The sequence below is a fragment of the Homalodisca vitripennis genome, chromosome 8 (genome assembly GCF_021130785.1).
Source record: "Homalodisca vitripennis isolate AUS2020 chromosome 8, UT_GWSS_2.1, whole genome shotgun sequence".
Classification (NCBI taxonomy): domain Eukaryota; kingdom Metazoa; phylum Arthropoda; class Insecta; order Hemiptera; family Cicadellidae; genus Homalodisca; species Homalodisca vitripennis.
The window spans coordinates 97,162,041-97,180,146 of record NC_060214.1 but is presented as its reverse complement, the minus strand read 5'-3'; the positions used below and the strand labels follow the sequence as shown (position 1 = coordinate 97,180,146).

The following is an 18,106-nucleotide window of genomic DNA, read 5'->3' as shown; positions in this document are numbered from 1 at the left end:
CCTGCACCCTCCAGGATTGAGCCTCCTAAGCCTCGAGAAGCTCCTGCTCCTGCCCCTCCTGCCACTGTAGATGACACCGCTGAGCCCTCCACTGAGAACCGAGAGGAAGACGACTTCGAGGTGGTGAGACGTCGCCGTCATTGCCCAGCTCGGAAGGCGGAAAATCGGGGAGTTCGTTCTCGCTCAACTCCGAAGAACCTCAACCTCCAAGACACGCCAACCCCCTGCCCTCTCAACAACTAGAGAAACCCAACAATCGAGTACACTCCAAGCCCCTGCAAGACCTGCCAGACCAGCACTATCCAGGCCCACACCGAGACCTCGTGCTGAGCCACCTAAGTCTGCTTCCAGCCCTGAACTACAAGCCCAGCCGCCCACACAAAACATCACGCCGACTTCTCAGCCTGCTGCCCTCCTGCCTCAGGATCTCAAGGTAGGACTAAATCAGATTCTTTCCCAGCTGACCAACATAATGGCGTTGATGTCACGCCTCATGGACATGTTGTCCGCCACCGTACATGGGTAAGCTGAGAGTTGTCAGCTGGAACGCCGACGGGCTGCAAACAAGCGGCTGGAACTCGGTCAGCTACTAACCGAAATGGATGTGGACGTCGCTCTTCTTAAGGAGACTCACTTCAGGGCGACAGATCGCTTCAGCATCCACAACTACCAGGTATACCGCACCGATAGGCAGCTGCAGAACAACCAACCCGGCGGAGGCTCGGCGATCATGGTGCATCGGCGAGTGACCCATCGTCTCCTGGCAGCAGTCCCCTGCCCCAGGAGCCGAGATCACCCGGATTGCCATCCACTACAGCGGAGCCGAACAGGAGATCGCCTCTGTCTACAATCCACCTAGAAACACTCTGCAAACTCGCTGCCTTGATGCCCTGCTGCGACCTGGTTCCCCTACCACTTGTTGCTGGGGACTTCAATGCAAAGCATCTAGACTGGGGATGCCGGAACATCAACTCCAACGGCAGAAGTCTCCACCGTCTCCTGGACAACCGACTCCACATCCAACTACTGACACCTGAGGAGCCCACGCACTACAACCACAATGGACGGCACCTCCCGGACATACTGGGACATCGGTCTAGCTGGCTCGCTGGACGGACACATCGAGGTGTTTGCAGTGTCTGATCTCTCGTCAGACCACGTGCCAGTTGTCTTCGACCTCCCGGACGACGGAGCGTCATCATATCCTACTCGTCCCACCAAGGATCAACTGGCACCAATTTGCAAACCACCTCGCTGACAGACATCGACCACCACACCAACTCCTGCTGAATCACCGGACCAGCTAGACCGACAAGTACACGAATGACTTCCACCCTCCAGGAAGCTATGACGGCCTCGTCATCCCCTCTCTCCCGGACTGACATCACTCCACCTCTACCCGAGGAGTTTGAGAGAGGAGATTCGCCTTCGTCGCAGACTGCGAAGGGAGTATCAGCTGTCGCCGATGTCCCCACGCCAAGCAGACCTTCAACAGCCAGGCCAAGAAGTGCTCTCGTCTCCTGGCGGAACACAGGGCAGCGTGGGATGATTTCGTGGAACATCAAGCTGATGGTGGTGTCGGCGGCATCTGGAAAATCTCCAGGGCACTTCGAGGGGAGAAGAAGGCCAACCGACCACTTCATGGACATCTTGGCATTGTCTACTTCTCTGGAGATCGAGCGGAGGCCTTCGCCGACACCATGGAAGACCAATTCTCCCCACACGCGGATGTCTACGACGAGGACACGTGCGAAACGATCGAAAACTTTCTGGAGGGTTACCAACCAGACGAAAACGACCCACTGCCCACTGTAACTAACACTTGAAGTGCAAGACCACATTCGCCGCCTTCGCCCGAAGAAGCCCCTGGCCCGGACTCCTTAGGAACTCCAGCATTGAAGAACCTGCCGGCTTGGTGATCGTCACGAGCACCTGCATCTTCAACTCATGCCTACGCCTGGCTCACTTCCCGACCACCTGAAGGATGCCAAGGTGATCATGATACCCAAGCCCGGCAAGGACCCTCTCTTCCCGGAGAACCACAGACCGATCTCCCTCCTGCCTGTGCTCCTCCAAGATTCTGGAGAAGATCGTCTTGGCGAGATTCCCTGAGGAGTTCTTCACGTCTATCAGGACAGACCAATTCAGCTTCCGCACCGGCCACTCCACCACCCTTCATCTTCGCAGAGTCCCTGAACAACATCACCGGAGCTGTAGGAAGGAAGCACCACTCCACTTCGGTCCTGATAGACGTGAGCAAAGTCTTCGACAAGGTGTGGCACGAGGGACTGCTCTTCAAGCTGACATCTTCTCCGTTGCCTGGCAGGATTTTCAGGCTGCTCCGCAGCTAATCTCCACCTCCGGACCTTCTCCGTCAGCGTTGCCCGATCCACTTCCACGACCCGCCCAGTGACATCTGGTGTGCCACAGGGATCAGTCCTTGGCCCGATCCTGTACCTGTGGTACACCAACGACTTCCCGGTGGCTCCGAGAATGCAGCTGTCTCTGTACGCCGACGACGCGCTGCTCACCAGAGAACTCTGCCAACCTGAGGATGGCCAGTCACTACATCCAACGGCAGGCTGCATCTACTTGAGCACTGGTTGACCAAGTGGCGGATCAAGGTCAACGTTGACAAGTGTGAAGCCATCAACTTCACAAGGAGGCAAGCGGACGGTCGTCACCTGTCACTCAACGGCGACGACATACCATGGAAAAACGTCAGTCAAGTACCTGGGGGTACTCCTGGACTCCAAGCTGACCTTCACACCCCACGTCAAGAGGATCTGTGGTCAAGCGAGGAAGGGCCTCGGCAGCATCGGCCCCCTGCTCAACTCCACGAAGCTACCGACCAGGACGAAGGTCCTGCTCTACACGGCTCTGATACGACCAGTGCTTACTTATGCGGCCCCCAGCATGGTACCACCTCACCTGCAAGACCGCAAGGAGGCAGTTGCTCGCTGTCCAGAGCGTGTGTCTCCGGCGGGCCACTGAGTCGCCCTGGTTCGTGAGGAACTCCGTAGTCAGGGCTTCGTCCAACGTCCCTACCATCAGGAGCTTCGTGAAGGCCTGACATCGAGCCTTGAGGAAAGCTGCAGTGGGATCACATCCGTGAGCTTCGCGCCCAGGAGGTCCCCCAACTGCGTCTTCCCATGGATGACTGATGACATCGACTACAACTTCGACTGCACCACGACACTTCACCCCACTGACAGGTAGCGAAAGCTACTAGGCTTAGGGCTTTGACCCTCGAGACACAAGGCAAAAGCCTAACCGGCAGAGGCCTTGAAAAATGTGGGGGATCCACACCCCCACAGTCACAGCGACTTGGACTTGGACTTGGTTAAAAGAAGATTGCGAATTTGAAAAAAGACTTCACATATATTTGATTAATATTATGTAAGCCACATTCCAGTCATTTTTACCTGAATGTTGATATGTGGATAATCTCATATGGTGTAACATATGAAATTATATGTAAATTAGATTAATCCGTTTCATTGCGAGATTACAATCAAGATAACTGCCAGTACAGCCAACTCCTTATCGCCACAAATAAGCAACAGAAATGTTTAATTTTATTGAGAAATTGTTAAATTTATCCTAATAGTAGTAATAATAAAACGTTGACTAAACGCCGGATTATTTTAATAGGAAGAAAGTAGAGTTCAGACTAACTTAAATAACTATATATTTACAAATACTGACACAATTAATTACAAAACAAAAAAAACACCTTTTTACAGACCAAATTTGAAAACTTAGTTTGTAATTTTATAACAGCTATCGCAATACAAGTGTGTTGCTATCTAAATTGAGGAAACGGCGTAGATCAAACCTTGCATTATAGTTTGGCACTTCATTGTGATCTCATCTCACGGGAATGTGAAGCTGTAGACCGGGCTATCTTTTGAGAGCCTTCGTTTCTTCAGATACACCTTACTGTCGTCATCTGAAACTGGAGGAAAAGGTTCAAGATGAGTATATCAAACATTTATTCATTACTCATTTACGCTTACCTTCTGCATTTACAAACGGTTGGTGGTTGATCTTAATGTTTTTTTTTACATTAAATGTTATTTACCACGTCAATTCATCTAGACCATCACTGTAAAAAATATAGAGGATGGCCCCATTTATGGCTCTTGAAGTTAAACAACACAAATAATAACGTGTCCAAGAAATAAAGAGTATGAATGTAAAATATTTTAACACCCATGATCTGCACGGTATTTACTAGAGTAGCCTGCACCAAAAGAGTCCAATGACATCTAAGATGGTGTTGTCATACCCGCTACCAATCACCAGCTGTTTCATTTTCATATTCACTGCCAAACAGATGAATGAAAACAAATGCACATAGTTGGAGTATCCCAATTCTCCTTCCGTACCATATTGTAAGCCTTCCATCTATTCATTTATGTGTTCCTCTGGTGCGTAAACCATTCACTTCCCCTAGTGTCCTTAGCGCAGACGATCAGCGGTTCTTCACAGTCTCTTTGCATCAGTCTTTGTCCTTAGCGCAGATTTGATCATCGGTTCTTCGCAGTCTCTTTGCATCAGTCTTCTTCGAATACGTTGGAGAATTATAGGGTGCCAGTGGTAACTTTATCATAAAGAAGGCAAAAAAGACCAACAATATTTAAGAAAACAATCCTTCTATCAGGATATTACTTCATTTAATTAATTCTTCATGTATGGCAGAGAATTTGGTGCATAGATCACTTCAGCGACTTATGATGATTTGATTACTTTCAGAAACAATACAGCACCGTGAATTTTGACTGGAATATCACCGGTATGAACCAAGAGTGTTGAACCCTGGACAGTTGAGACCAGTTCTGCGTCGGCATCTTCTTTAGATGTGCAAAACTATACAATTCTTAGGCTTAAGCGACCAGTTTTATAAACTATCATCAAGATTTCCTTGTTCAAATCACCTCTAAAACTGCTAACACAATTTAAGTCTTGAAATACTTTGAATTTCAAACTAAAGAGCCATATTCAATGAAGAGATGTTACACTAAAACTGGCAGTACCAGTAATACATTTCCGCAAGTAAGTGAAGAGTTCGAAGATTTACCATAATTGGCAATCAATAAGGCTGTCAATCTTTCGATTACCTACTGCTATATTCTGTATTGAAGTTATTTTCATTCTTAATTATTTCCAAGGGTTCTTTTATTATTCTTGGAAAATTTTTGAAGTACTTTTGTTTTTTTTTTTTTCAGTCTATTGCAAGATTTGTTTTTGTCGTATTCTGATGTGTCATGTTCCTGTCCCTAATGTGTTTACCAACTCGTGCAGATATCAAATGTTTTGTTTCTCTAATGTAGACTGATCCACAACAACAGTTTGTTTTTCTAAAGAAGATCCTTGACGGACCAGGGTTCCCGTCGATCTTTTTCATATCGAACACATGGTTAGATACTACACAAGTAGTAAAAAATTGTTTCCGAGGTAATATAGATGTATATTTTAATATGGTAAACATCATAATATGGGACCCGGCTCCGTCAGAGATATTTCTTTAAACCAATACAAAAAAAAAAACCATTGTTTGTGTTTTTTTACATCGGATACAATAGACTCCAGGCTTACAAAATGTAATCGTGTAGTTTACTGGTCTCAAACAGCTCTTCAATTTTCGAACCGGCTTCAATACAGTGTTGGTATCGGTCTCTGTAATATCCTGTTAATTATTATTAGTGGCTACTTTGATGTGAGAAAGATGGGCCAGTTTTAGATCGGCTTAATGTTGGATTGTATAATAAATGTCACATTTAAGATTTGTATCAGATATAACGTTTTTGTTGAAAACTTTACATTCAAACTCAATAAGAGTTTCGTTAAATAAAAGTAGGACAGCCCCACCACTGATCATAACTAATGGCTTTCAGACTCTTGCAAGAATAATGTTCTGAATTTTAAACTACGTGGAAATTTTACATAAAACAAAAACAATAAACCTACTATTGAGAGAAAAATGGCAGTGTCGCAGTGAGGCTTAGAATGGCTCCTTTCAAAAGAGATGAAAGGTTTAGTCTCAAGGAAGATCAAATATAGAAATCTCGGTGGAACATTGACCACAGCCCCATCCGGCAGTTAGATCTACTAGCCAAACTTCTTTTTTTGGGACACTTCACGACACTAGCGAATTCTGTTGACTGATCCTAACTACTAATACTTCTGTAAGACGTTTTAGTTTGGTTGTTGGTTATTTTAGATTGTTGAACTAAACATCGCCTAGTCTGAAAGGTCTTTAGTATAATTTTATCCATTCTAGACAAATTGATGTTGATTTTCTTGTAGCACATGTTATTGAAGTAAATTCTACCTAATTGCTTTCCAATAGTAATCTCAAGTGCACCAACAGTTCCTTCAAACATAACATAATAATAATAATAATCATAATAATAATATCATTGGTCATTGTATAGTATCTTAATGGTTTAGTCGTCGGATCACTTCAAGTTTTCTCATATTCCAATGTAAAAGTTTCCCTCTTCAATGGAAATCCTAAGTGTTTTAGTTATGGCTATAATAGTTGTTTACAATTAGTATAGCAAAAGTAATGGGTTGAATATTAAAATGTTCTAAGTTTAAATTAGGGTTTTTCCCGAGTAAGGTATTGTGAAGGAAACAAGAATTTTTCCGTACATTCCATTTCCACATCAAAATGTTCTAAATTTGGGTCGCTTAAATTACCTCTTCTATTAAATCAAAAACAGAACAAATATAAACATAACTGAAAATAATGCTGTTAACTACATAGCATAAAGGACATTAGTAATTGCTATACCAGTCTGTAGCATCATAAATTATGTCTTTTACATTTCAATTTTAAGTAAAGTAAATACAAGATTTATCTAACTTTTAACATTACATTAAAATGAAAGGTATATTCAAAGAGTGTTAAAGTCATATTTTTATTAAAAGATAAAAATGTGATATAAACTTATCTGTTCATATTGCGTCAAAAAATAGTTAATGCAATTGAACTATGATATGTATGCCTTGCTGTGAAGAGCTATCTTCATTCAACGAATTTTAAGCAAATACTGGTAGGACCAGTAACACGTACATCCGCTTTCAAAGTGGAGAGAATTATATCATGATCGGTTAGATAAGGAGGACATCTCAAAATTGCAATTTGTTGTTTAGTAATTTTTCGAACCTGTTGAAACCTTACTAAGCTTTAAATAAAAACGGCCGTAGAAGCCTGATAGCTAAGAATTTGTTGGAAGTCCAACCAAAGTAAAGGATATTCAACGTGAACTGACCTGCTAACACGAAGGGCGTCTCTTCAATGTCGTCCTGGTTCCTAAGGCACGAAAGGATGGCCCTACAGAGAATCCAGAGGATGAGGGTGATCAAGACCATGTAGAAGACAGCTACTAGTGCAGGAACTCTGGGAAGTAGTGTCTGAGGGGAGGAATCGGCTAGAGGCGATCCTCTGCATCAGGAATAACGAAATTTAAACTCCACTAATTGTTAAATAAAATAGATAAAATAGAAGCACAAAATTATTCTTTTAAAAATTAAAACTGTGCCAAATTATTTAAACCAGGAAGCCTATATCCGACTTGTCTCCCAATTAACAATCCTACCCTTACCCCCCCTTACTCCCCCCTCATTTTCCCCTTACCCATTATTCCCTTTTCCCCTTATTCCCTTTTCCCTTTATCCTTACCCTTATTCTGCCCATTTCGAATACCTTTAAGTGTACGTACGTATCGAACAGAATAATGGAAAGACAGTACGTGGAATTGTTCAAACAAAATAATATTACATATTAAAAGTTATAAGTTTGATACTGAGATGAACTAAAAAATTATTGTTTTCTATTTCCCCTCTAAAGGTATAAAAGACAAGAAAGAAGTCTCCTGTACTGTCACTCTGTCAGTGTCTATGTAGTGAAGCATCACGCTTGTTACTACAGTTAAATTAGTTTAATTCAGCTTAATAATTAGGTCGGTTATCAAGGAAGCAGTGAAGAACATGAACAAGAGGTTGATTTTAAAAGGTACCAAAATAAAACAATGATTTTAATGTTCTTCCTGAAACACAAATACGGTAACAATATAGGTACACTTTCATGTTGTAATATTAGGCCCAACAATAAATCTAGAACATTTTTTCTTACCTCAACGTACAGATACAGAACTCAATTTAAATGTAATTGTTTAACTATTTACCTTAGGTTTAACTATTACTGAAGTTCAAAATCCGAATTCTTAAAAATCAACCTTGATTACAGTTTTAGTTTGATCTAGGCCACACGGTTTCTTGTAACGTAGAAAACAATGATTGTGTATGAAAATTGGTAATTTTAATGCATACATACCTGTAAATAACAACGTTATTACAATAAATATGTCACAATCGCTACATGCGTTTTAGTAAATTATTTCCTGGTGTCCTATCAAATGGTGAAATTTTTAAAAGGAACTATTTATTCTATTCAAAATTTACAATTATTGTTCTATACGTCTTACGTTCTTTTTTATCATTTGTCGAAGGTTTTAATGATTTAAAGCATTCTTTGTAGTAGGCCCTATCAGAATGAAAAAGCCAATTGCTTCGTCTACTGTTCTTAAATGAACATCACAACAGAAGTTCTGCATTAGTGTTAGTACTGCCCTTGCCCACCGGACCCAGTGCTGTTCTTAGTTCTGACCTTGTCCACCAGAATGAGTTACTTTCTACTAAATCTGTTTGATGCGAGGTTGTTGTAGTTATTACTTTCTACGCTGTTCTTTAATATTATTTTGTATGAAAAATAATACTTGTTACTTTGACAGATAATTTAAGATATGTGTATGTTTATAATTTGTAATTAGAATAAAAGAGTATGCGTACAACTAACTGTAAATAATTAGCTATATTATTACATTTCTTATTATGCACTCTCGGGTATAGAATAATATGTAGTGTTGTCCAAAAAAAGCATGATTCAAAGATCATTACGCTTTCATAAAGGAAGGGTCTAAAACGGCGTGAAAAATAAAACAATATTTTGAAAGCTACTCTCCAGTCAATCTTACCTGATTGTTGGTATGTAGCTGATCTCTGATAATATGGAAAATATTGAAACAATAAGAATTGTTTGTAATATTGTGTTAAATGTAATACGTTAGTGGAATAAGGTTATCTTTATAGAGAGTGACGTAGACATAAGTGCGGTATAGACTAACTTTTTCAATTTTCTTTCTCATTTCCCCCCTAATGTTACCACACTGAATTCACAAGAAATTATTTTCAACTTTTAAAAAACTGTCCCAAAATGGCTTAGTTAGGAGGTAGGCATGCTTTTTGAGAAATGTTAAAATGTAAACATCAATTTAACAGTCTGTTTATTTACACTGAACATGTTGGCGTTAAGAAAAGGTAATCTTAGCCGTATTTACGGAGTGTACTGAAAAGTGTTAAAAAGGGCTTTACAATTTAGTATTGTGTTAGCCTAACTAGAATTAGAACAGCACAATCATTTTCTGTAGATTAATATTATTAAACTAGTTTTAAAGAAAAGATGTAACAAGGGCACTTTTCATTGTTTTCTCCAAATTTCAAAAATGCACTAACTTAAAGAATACAAAAAAACTTAAAACTCAACATTTTTAAATAGTAATATACAATAAATTGTATGCTAAATAAAAGGTATTTTTAAAAGAAACCTTTTTCGTTTTAAACTTTTTTTGTCTATCTCTTACTATTTAAACATGGTAGCCGAAAAAATATTAATACATAGCTCGCATTTCGAAATTTCTTAAATTCTTTTTATTAATACCAACAGGTTTTTATGACTAAATAAACGGAGTTTATTACGAAGGCATAACACAATTCGACAAATTTAATTTTGCAATATAGTTTAATTCTTTACGACCATCTGTGAAAGAGTGTTGCGAGCTGTAGATAACTTCAGTTCCAAAAAAGAATTGCGTTCAAGAAGTAAAATTAGAGCACCTGTAAACTATTCAATTCAGTAAAAGGTTAGATTTTGAGTAGTTTAGAGGTCATTCATAACTTTAAAACTTAATAAATGTTTTAGGAAATATTCCAATTTAATTCAATTTAAATAGAGTATAAGTTAGTGCGGTAGCTATATATATCGCAATGGTGGCTGCCTAACCTTGGATAATCTGCTACTGGATTGCTCCAATACTGTCTGTTCAGCTCCAAACTAGATAATCGAAATCGCCTCTTATCGTTATCGTTTATTGTTATCTACTGTGTACAATGTTTGTTTCCCTTCTCTGGTGATAAAGGAATATCGTGAACTTTTAATTTTGCTAAGTTAAACACTTAGAAAGCATGTCAAGAAAGTTCTTATAGGAAAATCTTTTACCAAAATCTGTAGTATATTATATACTACAATTATTATTTTCACCGACATTAGTTTTCAATATTCGTCTAATCGTCTGTTAGTCGATTGTTTGGTAGACCTCTATGTAGCTTTATCATTCTTCCTCTATGCAACAAAGTGTTTTTATAATACCGTTTTGCTTTTTTTTTTTTATAATACTTGGTTCATATTTCAATAAATGAATCTGACTTTAGGAGTTGACTAAGAGAAATCGGTCACGTGCAAGTATGCAAATTTTCAATTAGATTTAAAAAAGATATTGGTATTAAAATATTTTCAAATATTTCTGCAATCTTTCAAAAATGTACTATTTGACCATCCTTTATCGTACAACCCCGATTGCCCTGAGAACTACCAGTGGCTCACAAAGGACAGCACTGTATGTTGTCCAGGCCGCAGCATCTCAGGTTCCCCCTACATATGACATCTGGTGGTGCGTCATCCAGGAAGTCTTGTTCGGATTTCCAACAAGGCTCGTCACCTAAAAGATACACTCAATAAGTGTAATTTATTTATCAGCTAACACTTATCAAGAAAATCACTCTATGCTCTTGTTCTACAAATCGAAAAATAAATATTTTTGTCTGTTCCTTCTTTATGTTTAACTAATATATTATACTTTTTTTCTTACCAATTGTAGTTAATTTTATCGCATACTTTTTATCACAATATATAAGTGGCTAAATTCCTTGCATTTTCAATTTTATTTTTCAGCTCCTAAACAATAAGTTTTATAAAAAATGCATTGACTACCAAGTTTATATACGTACAGTCAAACTTGAATAATCAATTCCAAAATTTTTAATTCGAACTTTAGATAGAACTACTCCCGGTCTGTTGACACTCTATTGACATTAATTATAATTAAATAATGTTAATAATTATTAAATTAAAAATAATTAAATATAAATAAATTAATTATGAATATTAAACAGGTGTTAAACTTATCGGATTTACGTTAAATGAACTGAAAATTGAATAAAATACGTCCCAGACCTGTAAGACCACCCATATCTGAGATATTAGACAAAGTATGCAAAATTCGTTCTTGAAAAACATGATTTGTAAAGATTTGAAGTCCATTAACTTCATTAAATGGGTAATAAACAGGCAAGCTTTTTAACCAAAACTTGTAGAGGATTTAATTTTGAAGAGTATGATGTAAATAGGCCAATAATAAACAAACACAAACATAATTTATAAAATTAATGTTTAATTCAATAAAAAAATACGAAAAATAAGATAGAAAATGTAATGTATATTTATGAAATGAACGTTCTTCATAAAAACAATACATTGTAATTGCTGAATTAAATTTCCATGCCTTATAAATGGTGTTCAAAATTATTTCCTGGGTATATTGCACAATTTAGTGCGTTTAATGAAACCATGTGTAGCATTTCTGATAGCATCTCAGTCGTTCTTAAGTAGTTCACTGTCGTTTAAAATTCAGTTCAATAATTCTTCTTTGGAATTAACTGGTTTTGCGTGTACAAGTTGCTTTAAATAACCCTAAAGGTTTAAAGGGTACAAGGGATTTAAATCAGGGAACCTAGGAGGCCAATTAATTGGTCCATCTCGACCAATCCATCTGCATGGAACACTTATCTGAAAGTGCTCTCTAACATTTTGTACATAATGTGCCGGTGTCCTTTCAAGTACATCTTTAAGTAGAACTGGAAGTCTCTAAAGTCTTTGTACACATGACCAGTAAGGCGTTTTCAAAAACAAAGAGACCAATTAACTGGTCCCCAACTATACCACACCATAAATTTATCGAAAGTCGAATTTCAAAATTCGACTCTACAACTGATTTTGGATTTTTAGTTGACCACCGGTGACTATTTTTCAAATTATGCCAACTGAAGGTATCTTTGAAACTACAAGAGATACATCTATATATATAAAAGAAAGTCGTGTTAGTTACACTATTTATAACTCAAGAACGGCGGAACCGATTTGGCTGAAAATTGGTAGGGAGGTAGCTAAGAACTGGGAGAAGGACATAGGATACTTTTTATCCCGTTCCCGATTCAGGATTCCGCCCCACTGGTCTCTAAAAGTTACAAAAATACCCGTAAGAAATGCATTGCAGCAAACATATGTTATTAAGTGAAAGAGCCTGTTCAAATTTAATCAGCTGTTCTTTGTAAACATATATAATGCGAGAAAAGAAATATATGTTTATATAATTTAATTACTATTTTTTAATTTCTTTACACCTATAGTTTGAAATCATAGAATAAAAAAACTGTATCAAAAAAAAAACAATTCCAAAATGTAAACAAACAACTGTAAATTTGATTGACACTTTGACAGCTGCCTGTGTCATTTTTCTGGGTTACTCAGTCAAACAAAATGAAATCATGGCTACTGACATATAGATTGTCCTTGTGTACAAATGTACCCCTGTTGAACCCCCAACAAAAGGAAGTTTATAGTACATTAATAAAGGCAATTAGTGATGGAAATGGTGGGTTATTATTCTTAGATGCCCCCGGTGGAACTGGAAAGACATTCCTAATGTCATTGATTTTGGCTACTGTTCGTGCAAGATCTGATATTGCAGTAGCAGTTGCTTCTTCTGGGATAGCAGCTACATTATTGGAAGGATGTCGTACGGTTCATTCAGCGCTGAAACTGCCTTTGAATCTTCAAACCATTGAGCAACCAACGTGCAACATATCAAAGAACTCAGCAATGGCAAAAGTTTTAGTAGCGTCAAAAATCATTATCTGGGACGAATGCACAATGGCCCATAAACGTGCATTGGAAGCACTTGAGAGAACATTGAAAGATCTGCGCAATGACACAAGATGTTTTGGAGGCGCATTAATTTTACTGTCTGGTGATTTCCGCCAAACACTGCCAGTTATTCCTAGATCGACTGCTGCTGATGAAATAAACGCTTGCCTAATATCATCAAATTTGCGGCGTTATGTAAAAAAATTACAGTTGACTGCAAACATGAGAGTTGAATTATTAAACGATCCATCTGCTCAAAATCTTTCTAATCAGTTGTTGACTATTGGTAATGGTTGTGTTCCTGTAGACCAAGAAAGTGGATTGATTTCATTTCCATCCAATTTTTGCACCTTTATCTCAACAAAAGATGAACTAATCAGCAAAGTATTCTCAAATATCAATACTAATCACAAAAATAACAATTGGTTGAGTGAGCAAGCAATCTTGGCAGCTAAGAACAAGGATGTGGATGACTTGAACTTTTAATTCAGAGTCAAATTGATGGTACTCTGCAAACATTCAAATCTATTGATTGCGTAACAAATGAAGATGAGGCCACTAACTATCCAACTGAATTTTTAAACTCTTTGGATATGCCCGGCTTACCACCCCATAATTTACTTTTGAAGGTTGGTGCAGTAGTCATAATGCTTAGCAATCTAAATCAACCAAAATTATGCAATGGAACGCGTTTGGTTGTAAAAAAATTGATGATAAATGTGATTCACGCGACGATTCTTAAAGGAAAATTTAAAGGTGAGGAAGTTCTTAATCCAAGGATTCCGATGATTCCTACCGATATGCCTTTTGAATGTAAACGAACTCAGTTTCCGATTCGTCTTGCATTTGCCATGACGATCAATAAATCACAAGGCCAATCTTTGAGCGTTTGTGGACTAAATTTAGAAAATCCATGTTTTTCTCATGGACAACTATATGTGGCATGTTCACGTGTCGGCAAACCATCTGCTTTATTCATTCTTGCACCTAATAACAAGACAAAAAATGTTGCATATCACAAGGTACTCGACTGAAGAAAGAGAATCAATATTAATAAATTAATGTATCTGTGGCTTTGCTGCTTATATCGATTTAAAACAGGTTGACTGCCATTCCCGTTTTGGATGTCTTTGCCCTGAGGCCACAATTTTGGTACCAATGTAATTTGTATAAACTGGTTTTTTCATACATTATTAACTGCAAGAAAGTAAATTTAGTGACAATTTTTAAAAAATAACAATTTTTTAAGTGAGTACCATATTTGGTACTCATGGTCTGTGGCTGAACACGAGTACCAGAAATGGTACTCATGGCCTGCGGGTGAAGAAAATATTTGTATCTCCTGTGTTGTATTAGAAGCAAAAATAACGAAAAAATGAGAATATCCAATAATTGTTTACAATAAAAGTGTTGGGCTAAATAAATATTTACTCAAAATTCATTTAAGAAAATCTAATATCAACATTTTACTATACAACGTTGAACCATACATCAGTATAGGTGTAGATAAGTACACAAACTCATGAGACAGAATGAAATATTACAATTGTCTGTTGTTAGCCTAGAAATGACCCATTTTTAAGTTGCACTAGTGCATTGTCAACAAATACACATAACCAACAAATCCCTTCAGCTGAAAAATAAACAAAGCAAAGTGCTGGCAACTGTCACATAACTGAAACATAAAATTACTTGCTAAAGTCATAAAAAGCTTAAACATGTGTTTTTATAAGAAACGCCATTCTAAAAAAAACACTTAATCTATTTATTGCTTAAAAACACAAATAAATATCAGCCAGATTTTTCAGTGTGGTGAGTACCAAATATGGTACTCACGGCCCCAGGGTGTAAACTACTGAGTACCAAATATGGTACTCATGGCAGTCAACCTGTTAAATTATTTTAGATAACTTACGAATTGTGTTTTTTATTTTGTTTTTCTATTTAAATTTCAGATTAGTTGTGAAGGAAAAAAATCACATAGGACCTAATTTGATTTATTTTTTACTTTGTCTTTTATTCTGCACATTTCAAGCATCAATTTGGATGCTGTGGACTCTTTAAGGCGGTACGAAGTTCGCCGGGTTAGCTAGTTAAAGACTAAATGGAAAAGTTGTTGTGCGTAATAACAAGACCAACCAAACAATGTGGTGAAGTTAATTATTGGTTGCGTCATTCACTCGCTAAGCTCAAAAACTGTTTTTGGTCACAATTTTCAAATTGTCACAACTCTCTTATTAGTACTATAATGAAACGTTTTTTACATGAAATCTGCACGAAACCTTTTCCTAGTTTTTAAATATCACAATGAAAAATATATAAAAATGTTTCTTTACTATTCGCATAGTTGGTAAACCTGGCTGATGTTTTACTGCATATGCTGTTGGAATCAGCTGTTTATTGATAGGCTACACAGAGATAGAAACACGTCTTGAAATTTCTAACAGGTACAAAAATAAAGATAGGAAATTACAAATATATAGAAGCATACATGGTCTGAAAATGGAACTTTACTTAACAAACTATTTAAATAAAAGTTAAAGTGAAAAATTAAGCAATTTGCTGAAATCAATGAGTAAATTTTGAAGATATAATACGCATGGCTTATTGTATAAACACCAAGCCAAGAAAAAAGAAATATATAACAAGTTCAGTCTAAAAATGACTGTGACTGACAATTTTGTGACTGATTAGCACAATAATATGTTATTTTCAAATTGTACTATATGTTTTAATCAACTTGTCCATTTAATCTTAGCTGCATCGCTTATAATTTCACAATATCCTTCAGTGTGAATAAAAATTGGAATACACTGTATATGTTGTGTATATGTATGAGCTTATGCAATATAAGGTGATAATTGCCGTAGTTCTTTATAAAGATAGTATAGATACCAACTAGACCGTACAAATACAGTATTTGTATACTGCTTGGATGAGATCGTTAGCCAGTCTTAACCAATAAAACTTTTTAAAATGGTGGTCATTCACATTTGGACATTTTCATCTTGAGTATTTCGGAAGGAAATTTAATTTGAAACTTTTTATTAAACTGTTAAGCAATTCCAAGCAATATTCATGTCTACTTATTTTTCGATAATTTACTGGTTTCAAGATGGTAGCCATTAAAATTGTAGACGTACACAAGTGAAAGGATAACAGGATTTCGGACATATAAAAGAGAACCGTCATAAATGAATAATATGTTTACAAACATTATTTTGGATTAATTGTAACTAAATCAAGTCGACGTTTTTACAAAGAAGTTTATATAGCGGTAACAATCTTCGTCTAGTAAGGTTTCAAGATAATTGACTTTCTAAATGTTCGTTACGATTGCATTAAGTTACCGACATTGAGTGTTATTGTTTCATCAGTGTTGTGCGAATCGAACATCTAAACTAACAATGCGTCTACAGTTTGACATTTCGAGTGACAGCCTCATGTGAAATTTACATTTCATCCGACTGAGCTGGAAGGGATATCTTCGATTAACCTCAACACACATGTATTAATTGCTTTTATTTTAATGTTAAGGTTGTTCTACCGGTTTTCGATTGGATCAATACATTTTCATATTTATCGTAACAGGTCCTTAAATATACCTTCCCTACTTACAGGGACAATAGACAAAAATGTTACATAAAGTAACAATGTTCTATGCGTTTTTGTAACAAAATGATAACCATTTAGGTTGAAGAGAATGATAAGAATACTCTTCAATACTTATATGAACTAATAATATGTTTCAAGATAAATTATATGTTTTAATAATATAATACTAATGAAAATTAAATGTATATATCATTCTATTCTGTAATCTTTCTTGTACATAATCTAAAAAATTAGTTCTTGTCTTAAGTAATTTCTTATTACGGACAGTGCAAATGTTTTCTATGGACTTGCATGTTTTTATTTTGTGAACGGTTTTGGTTAAGACACATAGTATGTTGAAAGCAAGGTTTGCATTCAAACTAATGTTTAAGTAAAGAAACAGGCATTTCTTTTATGAGAGGAATCAAGTTCTCTCCTGCAAAATTAACATTTGCTTATTCATATTGGTTTTACTGCAAAAATGCATTAAAACGAAATACTACAGTTTATTTAGAGAATTTATTTGTTAGTATCTGTCGGTTGGTATACCTGACTGAAAATAAAAATATGGTAAGGTGATGCAATCAGCTTTAGGGTTGGTCAATTAAATAAAACTGGTACCTATCTTAAAGACAGTAAAATTTGGACTTTTTGGGTAAATAGTAAGAAATTTAGCTTGGTAAAAGAGGCCACCTTAAATTAGACCCACAGGAAATTACTTAAGTAGAAATGATTAATGTTTTAAATAAAAGCCAATCTTAATTTACTGTTCATTTCATGTCAACGATTAATTTCCAGTTAATTTAAATATAACTATTTACTGTTTCTGCATAAAGATACGTTTTGCGATCGAATCTAACTATTAATTTGGTATTCCTGTTTATAAAACAATGAAATGTGGCTTACATGCAACTGTAACATACTGGTATGAATCTCTTTGGAACTAAGCAAAACCTTCGTGTCATATTACAATAATGTCCAGAATACTAACCTAGAACATTTGACGAAGACGCCAAGAGCACAATGGACGAAAACGTAAACAACACTGACATGCCGTAGCAATTGTTCACTCATCCAGCACAGTACACACACTGTGTTGCATTGGCGACACGCCTACGACTTCCTTGCCGACTGTAGTTCCCCGGGCTGAGTCATCGACACTGTGGAGGAATTAGTTATCAAACTGCAATACAGTGAAGTTGCCCTGTACTTTATCGCCGGATAGCCAACTTTAATCTTTCGATAACGAAACAACCTTATCACTTCCTACTGTCACTGGCTTTCTAACCTAACTTTCTTAAAGAGTTGTAGATTTATTTATTACACACAGTACATCTTTGATTTGACTAACAGACCTACTACGAAATGAGGTACGGTACAGTTTTGTTGTGATGTTAATTT

The 18,106-nt window shown here is 37.1% G+C and overlaps 1 protein-coding gene across 2 annotated transcripts in view; it reads right to left on the bottom strand.

The window, feature by feature from the left end:
* The window catches only part of LOC124367792, a 34,669-nt gene extending 16,764 nt beyond the window's left edge, over positions 1 to 17,905 (bottom strand). Inside the window, exons 1-4 of one of the 2 annotated variants that reach the window (XM_046824906.1) lie at positions 17,697 to 17,879; positions 10,733 to 10,847; positions 7,284 to 7,456; positions 3,748 to 3,958 (exon numbers count right to left, since the gene is read on the bottom strand). In XM_046824906.1, coding sequence (XP_046680862.1) covers positions 3,876 to 3,958; positions 7,284 to 7,456; positions 10,733 to 10,847; positions 17,697 to 17,757 — 432 coding nt within the window. In that variant the 5' untranslated portion in view covers positions 17,758 to 17,879 and the 3' untranslated portion in view covers positions 3,748 to 3,875. Of the gene's footprint in view, positions 1 to 3,747; positions 3,959 to 7,283; positions 7,457 to 10,732; positions 10,848 to 17,696 lie in introns of those variants that run through there. The other variant, XM_046824907.1, reaches the window with a different exon arrangement.
* Positions 17,906 to 18,106: the final 201 nt, after the last annotated feature.